Below are 16,655 nucleotides of genomic sequence, written 5' to 3' on the forward strand. Positions count from 1 at the left end.
ATGCTATCTTTTTTCCACTGGATGGTTTTAGCTCCTTTGTCAAAGATTAAGTGACCATAGGTGTGTGGTTTCATTTCTGGGTCTTCAATTTGGTTCCATTGATCTACCTGCTTGTCACTATGCCAATACCATGCAGTTTTTATCCTACACCATTTCTTAAATGATTGTAACCTGTTCTATGTGGGTTGAAAATAAAGTCACTCACTCAAGCCAAATAGCTTTGACTATAGTAGGAAGTCTGTATCCAAAAATCGAGCCTACAATTCATTTCTTGGTGCAGCAGAACTATTAACTCTCAGCTTAGCTATAATGGAGGTAATCCTTTGGTGATGTGAGGGTCATTGAAGTACAGCCTTATTACAATGAAATCCAATGTCTTAAAAATTGTTCTTATTTTGAGCCTGTACCACAGTAAGAGCCAAGATTTTAAACTCTACTAAATACAAAACAAACAAAAAGACTTTATATATTTATACCCATTTAAGACAATAATAGTTGTGATGTATTATATTGAAGTATACAGTTAATATGTTTGGAGTTATTTAAAATTTATATTGAGAAAAATGTATTTTCACTATTGCTGTAAAGGAGCATCTACATAAGACTGTTAAATTGATTGTTGTTTTATATCAAACAACTTATAATACTTATTTTTATTGCTATAATATTTTATAAATGTTAAAGAATATGACAAAAAAGATATTGTAGGTATTGAAAGGGTTGTCTCTGGGAAGAGTGGGGGTGCAAAAGGGAAAGAAGAATGTGATTTAATTCTATTTACTTAAAATATGTTTTTAAATGTTAACAAATTCAAATAAATTGAAATCATGTAACTTTTCTCATCATAATGCAATAAAAGTTTAAGAAAAAAAAGAAATGTTCAACATCCTTAGTCATCAGGGAAGTGCAAATCAAAACAACCCTGAGACTCTACCTCACACCAGTCAGAATGGGTAGGATAAAAAACTCTGCTGACAACAGATGCTGGAGAGGTTGTGGAGAACGATGAACACTCTGGTGGGATAGCAAGCTGGTACAACCACTCTGGAAATCAGTGTGGCAGGTCCCCTGGAATTCCGCATAGTATTTCCAGAAGACCCAGCTATACCACTCCTGGGCATATTTCCAGTAGATGCTCCAACATGCAATAAGGAAACATGCTCCACTATATTCATAGGAGCCTTATTTATAATAGCCAGAAACTGGAAACAACCCATATGTCTCTCAACAGAGGAATGGTTACAGAAAATATGGTATGTCTACACAATGGAGTGCTACTCAGCTATTAAAAACAATGAATTTATGAAATTCCTAGGGAAATGGATGGATCTGGAGAATATCATCCAGAGAGGGATAACCCAATCACCAAAGAACACACATGGTATGCACTGCACTCTCTGATAAGTGGATATTAGCCCAGAAAATCGGAATATAGAAAGTACAATCCACAAACCACAAGAAACTCAAGAAGTAGGAAGACCAAAGTGTGGATACTTTAATCTTTCTTAAAAGGGGGAACAAATTATCCATGGAAGGAGCTGCAGAGACAAAATTTGGAGCAGAGACTGAAGGAAGGCCAATCCATAGACTACACCAACTGGGGACTTTCCCATATACAATCACTAAACTCAGACATTATTGTGGATGCCAACAAGTACTGGCTGGTAGGAGTCTGATATAGCTGTCTTCTGAGAGGCCTTGACAGTACCCGACTAATACAGAAGTAGAGGCTCACAGACATCCATTGGACTGACACAGGGTCCCCAATGATATAGCTAGAGAAAGTATCCAAGGAGCAGAAGGGGTTGCAACCTCTTAGGATGAACAACACTATGAACTAACTAGTACCCTCCGAGCTCCCAGGGACTAAACCACCAAGCAAACAGTACACATGGTGGGACTAATGGCTCCAGCAGCATATGTATAGTAGTCGTTCATCAATTGGAGGAGAAGCCCTTGGCCCTGTGAAATGTCTATGCCTCAGTGTAGGGGAATGCTAGGGCCAGTAAGCAGGAGAGTGTGGGGTTATGAGCAGGAGGACAGGGGATGGAGCAAGGATTTGTTTTTGTTTTTGTTTTATTTATTTTATTTTTTTTCAGAGGGGAAACTGGGGTAGGAGATATACTATGACATGTAAATAAAGAAAATATCTAATAAAAAGTAAATAAAAAAAGAAAAGAGCAAAAACAATTACAAGAGTTGTAAATAAAGCATTAAGGTCCAGGAATCACCCTATAAACCATATGAACATCTATTTCAGTGAGACTAGGATAGTTTATTGAATGCACAGTCCAAGATTGGTTGATCAAGGCCACAGATCATAGACTTGGGAACTGAAATCAGTGACCTTAAACAGTGTTCAGGGACAATTTATATAGGAAAAAATTAAGTTTGTAAGTAGGTACAGGATTCGCTATAGGTGGTCAGCCTTTTTCCAACTTCTTTTAGGAGTTTAGACACAATAGTTCAAATAAACCTCTATCTAGATTGGCTCTGATTGAGGGCCCCAGTGGGGGAAATTCCAATAATATAATAATAATGAGCCTGGACCATAACATGATATATGGCCAGCCTGACCTCACTCTGGATAAAGCTATTTTACTCTCTATAGTCAAGCTGCTTGTAAAGCCAGCAATGTGGAATGGTTGGCAGGCCTGAAGCAAAATAGCCATACTTACGCCACAGAGTAATGCAAAGAAAGCAAGTCAGGAAAACGGGCTCCATCCAAAAGATCATCTCAATAAATGCAATGTTGGAAATCTACTGATAGACCAGACTGACTCCATCGTAATATCAAAAGCCACTTTGTTACCTCAAAATAAGCTTCAGGTCATTGAAAAGCATGCATTTCTTTTTCTGAAATTTAACTTGTGCCATATCCTGACCATTCATTAATTTTCCTGCTTCATGTAAACCACTAGATTTTCTGCCAAGTTATCTCAAACTGCTATCTGCTTCAATATTTTACTTACCAAGTTTCTAAATCACCAAATTCATCCTTCAAATAACCAGTTTATATGTCGGTACTATAAAAAGAGCCTAGAAAGTTAACTTGCTGATGGTCAATTGAACTCAGCTTTAGGTGGCAATAGTTTTTAGACTGGCTTTGCTGTGCACAGAATTAATTTCACTTAATTTGTCCAAAATTTGGGCCAATATTCTTTACTCTCAATTGGTGGGTTTAACACTACAAATGCCATTTAACCCATTATCAACACAAAATAATATCATCTTAATAGATGCAAATAAAACCCTAATAAACATATGCTTATTTAGATGGACATTTTTGGAAGAGTTGTTATTGAAGCAATGATCATCAGCACAACAAGGATCATATATTCAATGGGAACCCTAGTTATAATCAGAATCCAGCAAAAAGCTGTGTGGTTTCCATGTCAGTTCATGGTCACCACAACAATCCTTTCTATCCTTGATATTTTATTTCAAGACAAACTCTCGAAAATTCAGTCATTACATTAATTGCAAAGGATGAATTGAAATTATATCTGATAACTAAAAATTTGATCATACTAGGGTGATAAAAATATTCTGGAATTAGATAGTAGTAGGAGATATGCATGAGCTTATAAACAATCTAAAAGGACAAATGAATTTTAAAATACCATTATTAAAGAAGAGATATTATAGGGGCTGGAAGATGTTATGTACATATCTTGCTGGGGTGAATAGGAATTGGCTTTGTGTCCTAGTACCCACAGCAGCTAACAACCTCTTGTAACTCTAATTGCAAGAGATCCAGTGTCCTTTTCTGGCCTCTTTTGGCAATAAACACTTATAAACTCATGTAGGGCAAAACACTCAAACACAGAAAATGAAAATAAAGAAATCAGGTTTTTTTTAGAGTGGTTTTCCTAAGTGAGACAATAAAGCAAATATTTTAAGGATGAAGGAGAAATGAACAAGAAAAAGTAGTTGGGAATGATTAAGTATGGGGCTTTAAAGCTTGAGTTATTCAATTTTAACTTTGGAGAGAGAAGTTTAGAGGTGCAAAATATTATAATATATCCTAATGTGTGTTTGTGTTTGTGTCTGTATGTGTGTGTGTATGGTGTGGCATATTGTGGTATCTGTATTGAAATAGAATAAGTAATGAAAGTAATAAACACTTCAAACTACATTTTTGCTAGAGTGATGCATTTACAAAGAAGAACATAGAAGAGGAAACGAATCACTCAGAACAAATCCTGGGGGAAGAGATTTCACACTCTCCAGTCCCAAATGGCACCTGGAACAATAAAGCATCATCATCATCGGTGTTCGCACACCTTAGGCTGCTACTCTCCTCAGGTGAGTTCCTACATCTCTCTATCTTGAAAAGCAGGTGAAGCAAAGACAATTTTACCTCTTTTTCAGATGTTTCAGTGATGATTTTTCTGTCTTCTCAACTTAAAATATATCTAGATCTAATGAATGAAAATATTTAAACAGAATCATGAGTCTTAAAAAATAAGAGTATCAAGAAGATTGTATTTTCACTATGTTATTTTAGTCATCCTACAGAGGAAAGCTCCATTTTTTCTATTTTTATGCCCAAGGGTGTATATTTAAGTAACTTAAATATCAAGCAATAACTGTGCTTAATGTGTGACAAATAATATCAGTGAATTATGAAATATATTCCATGTTACTTATGTAATCTAAAAAGGCAAGAGGTTTATTATTTCTTTTCTAAAGTTCATCAAAACATATATACACAAATATATGCATATGTAAGACACATTCATGAAAATACACACATTTACTTATACAAAATCAGATGTGTTTTAAAACATTTATTGTACTCTGTTCAAATAGCTGTTTTAGATTGTGAAAAAAATTGAGTAGTAAAATCCAACTATATTCGATGAATTTATTCAGTGTTGCTAGTTTATATCCATCTAACTTGTCAGAAGCATTGGTACTAGACCAGTGCTACTGTTTTGTAAGGAGTACTATTGTAAAACATAACAGATTCTAAAATCAAAGATCAAGTCAGAGTTACCTTTGTCTCAGTATATACTGGAGCAATCAAAGATAGAATAAGAAAAATGGCTAACTATGAAATCATACACACAGAAACAGCAAAGAAGGTTCTATATTCATGTTTATTTGTATGTATACACGCATATATATATGTATGTACATATATATATATATATAAATGATGTTTCTATCAATTTGAGAGTGAGTACATGAAATTAGGGAAAGAAACAGTAATTAGGGAAAGAAACAGTAAATAGTAATTACAAAGAAGTAAGGAAAGGGAGAGACAAGTGGTATAAGTTTATTTCAATTAAAATATTTTAAAATAAAATAAAACAAAAAGGACTTACCATATTACTTGTTAATAATAAATGTTTGTGTTCTCCATTTTATATTAAAGCATAATTATTTGTTATTATAGTTATCAACATTTAAATCAATAAAATGTTTTTAAGGTCATATGCTCTCAAAAGAATTTAATAACTAAAATTTTATATTAAATATCTTAAAGAATGGAGACAATGCCCTCTGAAATATATCCTAAGTCTAACATTTGAGTTTATTTCATATTGTGGAAAGATCAGATGAGAATTAATATTTTCAAATCTCTCTTTCAATTACTAATGTAGACCTTTTATGTACATTACAGAATAGGTACAAAGTCATAGACACCTAATGATGGATAGTCTTAGTTTCTCAACTGTCTGTCACAGATACTGGTCATTTTTGTTATGAAAAATGGGTTAAGAAAAGGTTGAAGGAAAGAAACAGGACCTAGAAATTTTATATTATATAGCAGGAGAACTAACTGTGTTCTACATCATAAATACATTGTTGATATCCAGCAGTAAAAATGAATTTGCAAATTTTTAAATTCTAGAGTGGAAGAATGGATGTAGGAAACTGTTCCTTGAATGAATTCATTTTTGTTGGAGTTACCAATAACCCAGAGATGAAAGGGACGCTGTTTACCATATTTCTACTCATCTATCTCATCAATCTTCTGGGAAATATTGGTATGATCATTTTGATCAGAATGGATCCCCAGCTCCACACACCCATGTACTTTTTCCTGAGCCATCTCTCTTTCTGTGATCTTTGCTATTCCACAGTAATTGGTCCCAAGATGCTGGTGGATGTGTTTGGCAAAAACAAATCAATTCCCTTCTGGGGCTGTGCTCTGCAGCTCTTCATCTTCTGTATGTTTGCAGATTCTGAGTGTGTACTGCTGGCCGTCATGGCCTTTGATAGATACCAGGCCATTAGCAACCCCTTGCTCTACACAGCAAACATGTCCAGCAGGAAGTGTTTCATGCTTATGGCTGGAGTTTACCTGGTGGGAACATCAGATGCTTTGATACATACAACTTTGGCATTCCGCTTGTGTTTCTGCGGGTCTAATGAGATCAACCACTTCTTCTGTGATCTACCTCCACTATACCTTCTCTCCTGCTCAGATACTCAAGTAAATGAATTAGCATTATTTACTATTTATGGTTTCCTTGAACTGAGCACCATCTCAGGAGTCCTTGTTTCTTACTGTTACATCATCTCATCAGTCTTAAAAATCCGTTCAACTGAAGGGAGGTTCAAAGCTTTCTCCACCTGCACCTCTCACTTGACTGCAGTTGCTATTTTTCAAGGAACTCTACTCTTTACATATTTTCGGCCACGTTCTTCTTATTCCCTTGATCAAGACAAAATGACTTCTCTATTTTATACCCTAGTGATTCCTATGCTGAACCCACTGATTTACAGCTTAAGGAACAAGGATGTGAAAGAGGCCTTGGAGAAAATGAAAAGCAAAAGATGGTTTTAAATATTTATTTAGATTCACATGAATGTTTCAGCTATTCACTATGTTTATCTGGCTGGCATTGAAATTGTAAATCTCTTCCTCTTTCTTCTATATCTATTCATGTATTTAATTGTCTAAATTAAAAGTGATAGATTTATACACTTATTTTTTTAAAGTCTCTCAACTTATCAACACATACCAGTATGCATAGCATGTTGCTAGAGGATTCTAACTCAAAGTGAGGCTATGATATATAAGTACTCTCTGGATTAAAAACCCTGAGCATTATGTTATTGTGGGTATTTTTCTGTATTTTTGTTTTTTCATTCATGGTGAGTAATCTTTCATATATGATCATAAGAGCAATCACCTAATGTAAATCATGGTCAAATGCTACAGGAGCAAACAAATAGCTCTTCTTCTGATTCAAAGTGTCATAGAATAAAGTCTGTGCAGACTATATCTAGACTTAATATAGAAATGCTGTTTTTTAAAGATTTATTTATTTATTTTATGTGTATGAGTACACTGTAGGTGTACAGATGGCTGTGAGCCATCATGTGGATGCTGGGAATTGAACTCAGGATGGCCCTGCTTGCCCCAGCCCTGCTTGCTCCGGTCTCTCATGCACCAGAAGAAAGTGTCAGATCTCATTACGGGTGGTTGTGAGCCATCATGTGGTTGCTGGGATCTGAACTCAGGACCTTCCGAAGGGCAGTCAGTGCTCTTACCTGCTGAGCCATCTAAGTGCTGTTTGCAAGAGACCAGCAAATTTGACTAATATACCCTGTCGCATATCTAAAGATACATTCACCTCCAAGGAACCATCGAGTTGGTTTGGCCTAGCTACCTTGGGATGAATAGATTTTTCAGGTTAGAGTCCATGGCTTCTAAGGAACAATGTGCCTTCCATATCCTGAGATACTGACACATTTCCCCAAGGCAGTGGGACATTCATGCTGATTTGATTTCTTTGTATATTACCTTGGAAGTCAAGGAAGCAGAGAAGCTTGACAGAACAATTGGTCTTACATACTAACCTTCAGTACCCTGTGTAGCTTGCAAACATCACTGTATCCTGGCAACTTCAATTTCCATATATTGTTTCTGATAAAGTTATAAAACATGGCTAATTGTTCTCAATAAAATTGCCACACCTTATATTTTGCTGTGGATCCTCCATCTGATTTCATTCTTCTCTTCATGGCAGATGACCTTAGCAGGCAAGCAAGGACTGATGCTTAAGTAGAAGAAAGGAACAGTTATAGGCAAAGTATCTGAAATTGCAAAAACTCTTACAGACTATTTAATCTCTTTCATTTTTAGATTTACAGATGTTCAAATTATTTTAAGAGCAAAGAAAACAGCCTTAGCAGGGCGGTGGTGGCGCACACTTTTAATCCCAGCACTTGGGAAGCAGAGGCAGGCAGATTTCTGAGCTCGAGGCCAGCCTGGTTTACAGAGTGAGTTCCAGGACAGCCAGGGCTATCCAGAGAAACCCTGTCTCGAAAAAAATAAATAAAAAAGAAAAGAAAAAGGAAAAAGAAAACAGCCTTCATAAAGTACATGGTTACGATTGTAATTGATATCAAATTTCTCTGTAGCTTCTTTTCCCTTCCATGCACACTTCATCATCTAGGTGAAATGCTCTGTTTGGTAACTCATACACAATTATCTTGCAACTTATATTTGTTATTTATCCCTCAATTGTGTAAGTAATCTTATTCAACACAATGTTGTGCATGTTCTTTGCCTAAGGATTGATTGTTCCTTTCATATTATAAAAAAAATGTGTATTTGACACAACATGTAGAAAGAAAAATATCAAATGTCAACTACATACTAAAGTAATGATTATGCCCTTGCAAATATATAAATAAACACTTGTTTATATATGTGCAAATATGTAAACAAACAAATGATTCACACTTTTGTTCATTGCAGCAGTAAAACTTCAAGCTTAGAAGCATTAATCCTTGAACTGCTTAAAGATTCTTTTGAAATCCAACTATGTGAGACTTAGTAGGAAAACTAATAATGATCCATGAATCATTCTTTTAGTGATGTTCTTCAACATAATTTTATATTGTATTGATATTATTTGGATGGCAATGCAGATATAAATATGCAAAATTGAATGGAATCATTAATAAGGTACTACCTAGCTTAGGAATATTAATAAAGCAAAGTGGAAAGAATGAAGATGTACTTCTTCAAAAGCAAGATTGTCTTGTCTAATATATGTCAGAAAGATCAATGCTAGGAGTTTTCTTTCTTTCTTTTTCTTTTTTTATTAGATATTTTCTTTGTTTACATTTCAAATTTTATTCCCTTTCCTTACTTCCCCTCCCAAAACTCCCTATTCCATGCCCCTTCCCCCTGCTCACTAACCCATCCACTCCTGCTCCCCTGTCCTGGGAATCCCATACACCGGGGTATCTAGACTTCAGCAGACAAAGGGCCTCTCCTCTCTTTGATGTCCCACAAGGTCATCCTCTGCTACATATGCGGCTGGAAGCATGAGTCCCTACTTCTGTACTCTCAGGTTGGTGGTTAGTCCCTGGGAGCTCTGTGGGTACTGGTTGGTTCATATTATTTTTCCTCCTTAAAAGGCTGTGAACTCCTTCAGCTCTTTGTGTCCTTTGTCTAGCTTCTTCACTGGGGACCATGTGCTCAGTCCAATGGATGTCTGGGAGCATCCACTGTATTTGTCAGGCACTGGCAGAGCATCTCAGAAGACAGCTATATTAAGCTCCTGTCAGCATGCATTTGTTGGCATCCACAATAGTGTCTGGGTTTGGTAACTGTATATAGGATGGATCCCTGGGCAGGACAGTCACTGGACAGCCTTTCCTTCAGTTTCTGTTCCAAACTTTGTCTCTATATCTCCTCACATGGGTATTTTAATCCCCCTTTTAAGAAGGACTGAAGTATACACACTTGGTCTTCCTTCTTGAGCTTCACATGGTCTATGAATTGTATCTTGGGTATTCCAAACTTCTGGGCTAATATCCACTTAATGGTGAATATATACCATATATGTTCTTTTGTGATTGGGTTACCTCACTCAGGATGATATTTTCTAATTCCATCCATTTGCCTAAGAATTTCATAAATTCATTGTTTTTAATAGCTGAGTAGTACTCCCTTATGTAAATGTACCATATTTTCTGTATTCATTCCTCTGTTGAAGGACATCTTGTTTCTTTCCAGCTTCTAGTTATAAAGAAGGCTACTAAGAACATAGTGGAGCATGTTTCCTTATTACATGTTGTAACATCTTCTGGGTATATGCTCAGAAGTAGTATAGCTGAGGTAGTACTATGTCCAATTTTCTGAGGAACCACCAAACAGCTTTCCAGAGTGTTTGTACCAGCTTGCAATCCCACCAGCAATGGAGCCTGACCAGCATCTGCTGTCACTTGAGATATTGATCTTAGCCAATCTGACTGTTGTGAGAATCTCAGGGTTATTTTGATTTGCTTTTCCCTGATGGCTAAAGATGTTGAACATTTTTTAGGTGCTTCTCAGCCATTCAATATTTAGCCAGTTGAAAATACTTTGTTTAGCTCTGTACCCCATTTTAGGGGTTATTTGTTTATCTGGAGTCTATCTTCTTGAGTTCTTTGTATATATTGCATATTAGCCCTCTGTCAGATGTAGGATCGGTAAACATCTTTCCCTAATCTGTTGGTTACTGTTTTGTCTTATTGACAGTGGCCTTTGCCTTACAGAAGCTTTGTAATTTTATGAGGTCCCATTTGTCATTATTGGTCTTAGAGCATAAGCTATTGGTGTTCTGTTCAGGAAATTTTCACCTCTGCTCATCTGCTTGAGGCTCTTCCTCACTATCTTTTCTATTAGTTTCAATGTATCTGGTTTTATGTGGATGTTCTTGATCCACTTGGACTTGAGCTTTGTATAAGAAGATAAGAATGGATAGATTTGCATTCTTCTACATGATAACTGCTAGTTGGGCCAGCACATTTGGTGAAAATGCTGGTTTTTTTTTTTTTCACCTGGATGGTTTTAGCTCCTTTGTCAAAGATCAAGTGACCATAGGTGTATGGGCTCATTTCTGGGTTTTCAATTCTATTCCATTAATCTACCTTCTTGTCACTGTACCAATGCCATGCAGTTTTTAATCATGATTGCTCTGTAGTACAGCTTGAGATCAGGGATGGTGATTCCCCCAGAAGTATTTTTATTGTTGAGAATGGTTTTCACTATCCTGGATTTTTTGTTATTCCAGATGAATTTGCAAATTGCTCTTTCTAATTCTTTGAAGAATTGATTTTGAATTTTGATTGAGATTGGATTGAATCTGTAGATTGTTTTCAGCAAGATGGCCATTTTTACTGTATTAATCCTGACAATCCATGAGCATGGGAGATCTTACCATCTTCTGAGATCTTCTTCAATTTCTTTTGTCCCAGGCTGATGACCTTAGGATCCTTGCTGACAGGGCAGCCCTTAGAAGGGACAAGAAGTCTACAAAGGGAAGTGTGAGTCAGGCGATGGTCATGAGAATTTAACCATTCTGACTAACTAGTAATCAGACAACTTCTGTGACTCTAAATAGTAATCAAGCCATTTCACCTGTTCTGAATGACTAGCAACTAGGAGCTTCTTAGTTTATACAAGTATAAATATATAGCATGAATATATAGCATAAAGAAAGACTAATTATCCAGTTTGTACAAAATATGTTTGATTTTCATTACTTGTCCAGTTTTACAAGTTCAGTTACAATTAGAAAATATAAACTGAACAGATTTTATTCTTAGTATTCACCTTAAACCTCCAATTTGAAGAATCTAAAGACTGTTTCCTCCAATGCAAACACATTTATTATATGACAACTTAATGTTAGATTAGCAGTTCTTGCTGTTGGAAAGTACTTCATACAAACTATTTTAACCCAAGAAGGTTGTAATTCAGAAAGACTGATAATGGAAAGAATCTATGAACATTTAACTAGACACCTCATTCAATACAACAAAGCCTCTGAGGTTTTGGTCCATAGTTTTGTACAAACTTTAGATTGAAGAATAATCTGTTTAAGCTTCAGTTTGAATTATAAAGTCCTTTAAATACATCCAAGGAAGAAATTTTCAACTTCAGTTGTCACTAATCATAAAAAAATAATGAATCAGCTCAAAGTATTTTAAGACATTGATGACTTTTTATTATCTTTTTCTTTTGATCACATTTGTACTTAAAAAAAACAGGATTGATGTGTAGCTTAAATTACAGTTTAAATGTAATAAAATGCCTCAAATATCCCTTGAGAAAGATAAAAGTTAATCATTGACCTATTTTCTCTTTTACCTTATTAGCCACTATATTTTACCACATTGTACATGGTCTTTAACATAACTAAAACAATATTTGCAGGCATGCTGTTTTTCTCATCTTTTTCAGTTTTTATTACAAAATGCCACATACTAGTAAATTTCACAACTCTGAGTTAAAGTAGTCCCAAATCCAGGTTAGGTGGGGTGATTGCTTATAGCACTCATTCTTGATCATAGACAACTTGAACCTTCAGTTCAGTTTAGTGCAGATGGAAAGGGGGGGGGGTTATTGGGTCCTATATGGCAAGGCCTTTAATACAATCTCTGAAGGCTCTGTCTTTATGTTTTATTTTTCATTTCTCATATAAAATGCAATATATTAGCAATATTTTATCATATTTAAATGAAAAATGTTTCATACACATTCTAGCCACATCCTCCTCATCCTCTCAAAGTCCCCATACCTCCCCAGCCATCCAACTCTTTTTCCTTAGAAAATAATGAAGCAAGCATAAAAAGACAAAACAAACAAAATTCCCAAAGCGAACAACTAGAAACTCACACTTATTATTCTGGTAATATTTAAACATTTATTAAACATTCTGGTAGTATTTTAAACATGTGTGTAAAAACATCACAGCTCTGGCTATAGTTCACAATTCCAAAACATAAGTTATGATACCAAGCAGATTTATCTAAATGTAAAATCCTTTCAAGTAATTTCTTTGATCTCACAGTGTGCCACATGGAAAAACAAAGCAGAGGAACACCAGGTCTTCAATTCTGAAATAATTTAATTCAGAGTCATTTCATGCTGGAATGGTGAAACTGAATGTGCCAAGGTAACTTCAGTACATGTGATTGTGGCTGGCAGTGAAAAGAGTCTTTCTTCAGCTTTCAGACTTAGGTCCATATTCTATTATTCCACAAAGAAATTTCAAAGTTCAAACATGAGAAATATTTATCAATAATATAGGAAAAGGGTATACAAAGGACGTACTCACAGACAAGATGTTTACCTCTCAGTAATTTATTTATTTAGAATATTTTAGATTTGTGTCCACCATCACGTTATAGTTTTTTTCAAACGCTAATATGGCACATTGAGGTTGGATTTTCTTAACAATGCTTAATGACATTCCTAAGTTTCATATTATAGAGTTTTGTTTTGTCATTTCTTTGATGCTTCATGTTATTTCCCACATATGATTCTGAAGTTTGCATAATTAGGATGATTCAATGTTTGAATATCTATCTATCTATCTGTCTATCTATCTATCATCAATCTATTTATCTATCTATAGCTATATCTCTCTATATATACATCTCCCCATTGCATGTAGCAATTTTTTTTTTGTTGTTTTTTTGAGACAGGGTTTCTCTGTCTAACCCTGGCTGTTCTGGAACTCACTCTGTAGACCAGGCTGGCCTCGAACTCAGAAGTCCGCCTGCCTCTGCCTCCCAAGTGCTGGGATTAAAGGCGTGCGCCACCACCGCCTGGCTGCATGTAACAATTTAAGAAATCGATGGAAGCTAATTAATTTAAGGTTTAAATAAGCAATTGAAGAGAATTATTTAACTAGTGTGAAAAAAAGTAATTAGAAGCAAATATGGGAAATTATGGAAGAGTTAGCAGTTCTAGCCTGCAGTTATACAATGAAAAAATATGGTACTTGTGTTAACCAACATGGTTCATCATCCAAATGTGTCACTGTATATTGACATCTCCTATTGTAAGATTTACTACATAGGCATCCTCTTCTTCCCTATGAAAATCTCTTGTGTATAGAAGCTGAGAATCTATCTTCTTGGAAGATGTACTCTGAAAACTACACTAGACGAATTGCTCTGGATTTGAGTTAACAGGTTTGAAGGTCGAGACTACCATGAAATCTCATGGAACATGCTCCACAAATAGAGTGTGCAAGGAGAATTCTGAGTGCTGGTGAGAAGACTTCATGAAGACAAGACTCTTGTGAGCTCATTCTCATCAAAACACAAGATTGCTACTGGAATGTATTTTTGTATTCTTCTTAGTTGTGGCAGATAAAAATCACTTTACTCCAGATTAGTTAGTATTGTTTGCTGCTGTTACTCAGTTGTTTAAACAAACCTTTTTGTCTCTATAAAAAAGCATTGTTTTACCTCACACAGCTAGGCCTTGTGATTATATACAGCTTTAATTTATGAAAATGTTATTCATACTATTTTTATTAACCCTCAGAGAATAAATTTTCTGATGCTCTGAACAAAGTTGTTTATTGCATGTGACTTTATTCTTCCTCATTTATTGGCACTATTCTCACAGATCTCACAACCTCTAGAGTGGTAACAAAGTCTACGTAAATTATGAGAGTATACAATAATTGTACACTTTTCTCCATAGATAATACTCACCACTAATTAAGCTATTTAATTTGAAATATCTACCTTTAAAATGTCTACATTTGTAAAATGCAATGAATACATCATATTTAAATTGACAGTGAGAGGAAGGACTGAAACATTCACAACAGTGCTTGCTTTATATATGATTCTATAATAATATGTTTTTAGTAAAGTAGTATATTATGCAATGTTTCTGATATATGTAATGCAGACTGAATTAAGAGCAATACTGCACATTAGAAAATGTTGTCAGTCACCAGTTATTCTTCACTTTTGCCAGAGACTTTTTCACATCTTTGTTTCTCAGGCTGTAAATCAGAGGATTCAACATTGGAATCACCAGTGTGTAGAAGAGTGAGGTCATTTTGTCTTGATCTAGAGAGTAGGAAGAACTTGGCCGGAAATACATAAAGAGCATAGTACCCTGGAATACTGCAACAGCAGTCAGGTGAGAAGCACAGGTAGAAAAAGCTTTAAACCTCCCCTCAGCAGAACAGATCTTCAAGACTGATGATATGATGTAGCAATAAGAGACAAGGACACCAGAAATGGTACTTAGCTCAATAAACCCAAAAATTGTGAATATAGCTAACTCATTCGCTTCTGTATCTGAGCAAGATATTAATAGAAGAGGAGGAACATCACAAAAAAAGTGGTTGATCTCATTGGACCCACAGAAACACAAGCGGAAGGTCAGGGTTGTATGTATCAAAGCATCTGCTGTTCCCACCAGGTACACCCCAGCCATCAGGAGGGAGCATAGCTGGCTGGACATGTTCGCTGTGTAGAGCAATGGGTTGTTGATGGCCTGGTACCTATCATAGGCCATTACTGCCAGCAGTAGACACTCAGAATCTGCAAAGACACAGAACGTAAAAAACTGCAGAGCACAACCAACAATGGGAATTGATTTCTCCTCAACTAAAAGATCCACCAACATCTTGGGTCCAATTGCTGTGGAATAGCAGAGGTCACAGAAAGAGAGATGGCTGAGGAAAAAGTACATGGGGGTATGCAGCTGAGTGTCCGCTCTAATTAAGATGATCATCCCAAGATTGGCCAGAAGATTAATGAGATAAATAAGCAGGAATGTGGTGAAGAAGGCCACTCTCATATCAGGGTTATTGGTAATTCCCAAGAAGATGAATTCATCCACAGAGGAGCAATTTTCCTTGTCCATTTTTTGAATAAACCTTAAAATTAAAAGGCATGTGTTCACAATACTTTCATCATGAAAAATGTTATTTTATCCCTTATTTTATTTTTTTATTATTTATTTATTTATTTATTTATTTATTTATTTATTTTTGAGACAGGTTTTCTCTGTATAGCCCTGGTTGTCCTGAAACTCACTCTGTAGACCAGGCTGGACTTGAACTCAGAAATCTGCCTGCCTCTGCCTCTCAAGTGCTGGGATTAAAGGTGTGTGCCACCACTGCCTGGCCCCTTAGTTTATTTTTATCTTCAGAAATACATACTATACTTTAACCTTGAAATTAAATGCTTTTGTATTTAATTTTATATATTTAAATAACATGTACTATAAAATTTAATATTTACATGATAATAGTTAAAATAATCACATTTAATAATAAGTAATATAAAGAGAGCACATTTTTATGATATTAGTTAATTTTAATAATTTATCTGACATATACTCTGGAATTTAGAAGGTGTTCTTGACAAATTCTACCCTCTATGTTTCAGTTTCCCTGAATTAGCCTTCCTGTACAGAAATTATATATTTATTATACTGTCATGAGATAGATCTACAAAATAATAAAAATTGACTGAGGGGAAAGATATGGAAGTTTAAAAATTCACTGTGTTTAGTATTTAGTTATATGTAAATGAATTCCAAGACATCAAAGTTCAATGACTAATGTTTATTTAAAAATGATGACCATATTTCTAATCAAAATGTCTACTTTCTACCATTTGTCATCAAAGTGTCTTTTAGTTTATGGTTGGTACCAAACAATTTCTGATTACTTTTTCTTCTGAATATATGTGAAAGTTTGACCAGCATACTGGTTGAATAATTGTTGGGAAGACTTGGAACCAAAATATAAGTCTTAGAATCAATCAAAGGAAATGACTAAAAAGTAGTATAAGCAACATGAAATCACATGTGCATATGTACAGCTTCAGATCTTGTGTATTTAATATCAAACCCATAATAACAAAAT

The 16,655-nt window shown here is 35.2% G+C and overlaps 2 protein-coding genes and 1 pseudogene across 2 annotated transcripts; 1 reads left to right on the plus strand and 2 right to left on the minus strand.

Moving 5' to 3' along the window:
- Positions 1 to 2,672, minus strand: part of LOC116091704 — a 12,395-nt pseudogene extending 9,723 nt beyond the window's left edge.
- Positions 2,673 to 5,656: 2,984 nt separating this feature from the next.
- On the plus strand, positions 5,657 to 6,864 carry LOC116092137 (olfactory receptor 5W2-like). Its single transcript, XM_031373489.1, has one exon. The coding sequence runs from the start codon at positions 5,873 to 5,875 to the stop codon at positions 6,800 to 6,802; it is 930 nt and encodes a 309-aa protein (XP_031229349.1). The 5' UTR covers positions 5,657 to 5,872; the 3' UTR covers positions 6,803 to 6,864.
- Positions 6,865 to 14,719: 7,855 nt separating this feature from the next.
- LOC116092138 (olfactory receptor 5W2-like) lies at positions 14,720 to 15,658 on the minus strand. The gene has a single exon (XM_031373490.1). The coding sequence runs from the start codon at positions 15,644 to 15,646 to the stop codon at positions 14,720 to 14,722; it is 927 nt and encodes a 308-aa protein (XP_031229350.1). The 5' UTR covers positions 15,647 to 15,658.
- Between the last annotated feature and the right edge of the window lie 997 nt (positions 15,659 to 16,655).

The sequence above is a fragment of the Mastomys coucha genome, unplaced genomic scaffold (assembly GCF_008632895.1).
Source record: "Mastomys coucha isolate ucsf_1 unplaced genomic scaffold, UCSF_Mcou_1 pScaffold15, whole genome shotgun sequence".
In the NCBI taxonomy this organism is placed as follows: domain Eukaryota; kingdom Metazoa; phylum Chordata; class Mammalia; order Rodentia; family Muridae; genus Mastomys; species Mastomys coucha.

Coding starts and splice junctions, on each gene's coding strand:
- LOC116092138 (XM_031373490.1), bottom strand. CDS start 15,646: ATGGACAAGGAAAATTGCTCCTCTGTGGATGAATTCATCTTCTTGGGA.
- LOC116092137 (XM_031373489.1), top strand. CDS start 5,873: ATGGATGTAGGAAACTGTTCCTTGAATGAATTCATTTTTGTTGGAGTT.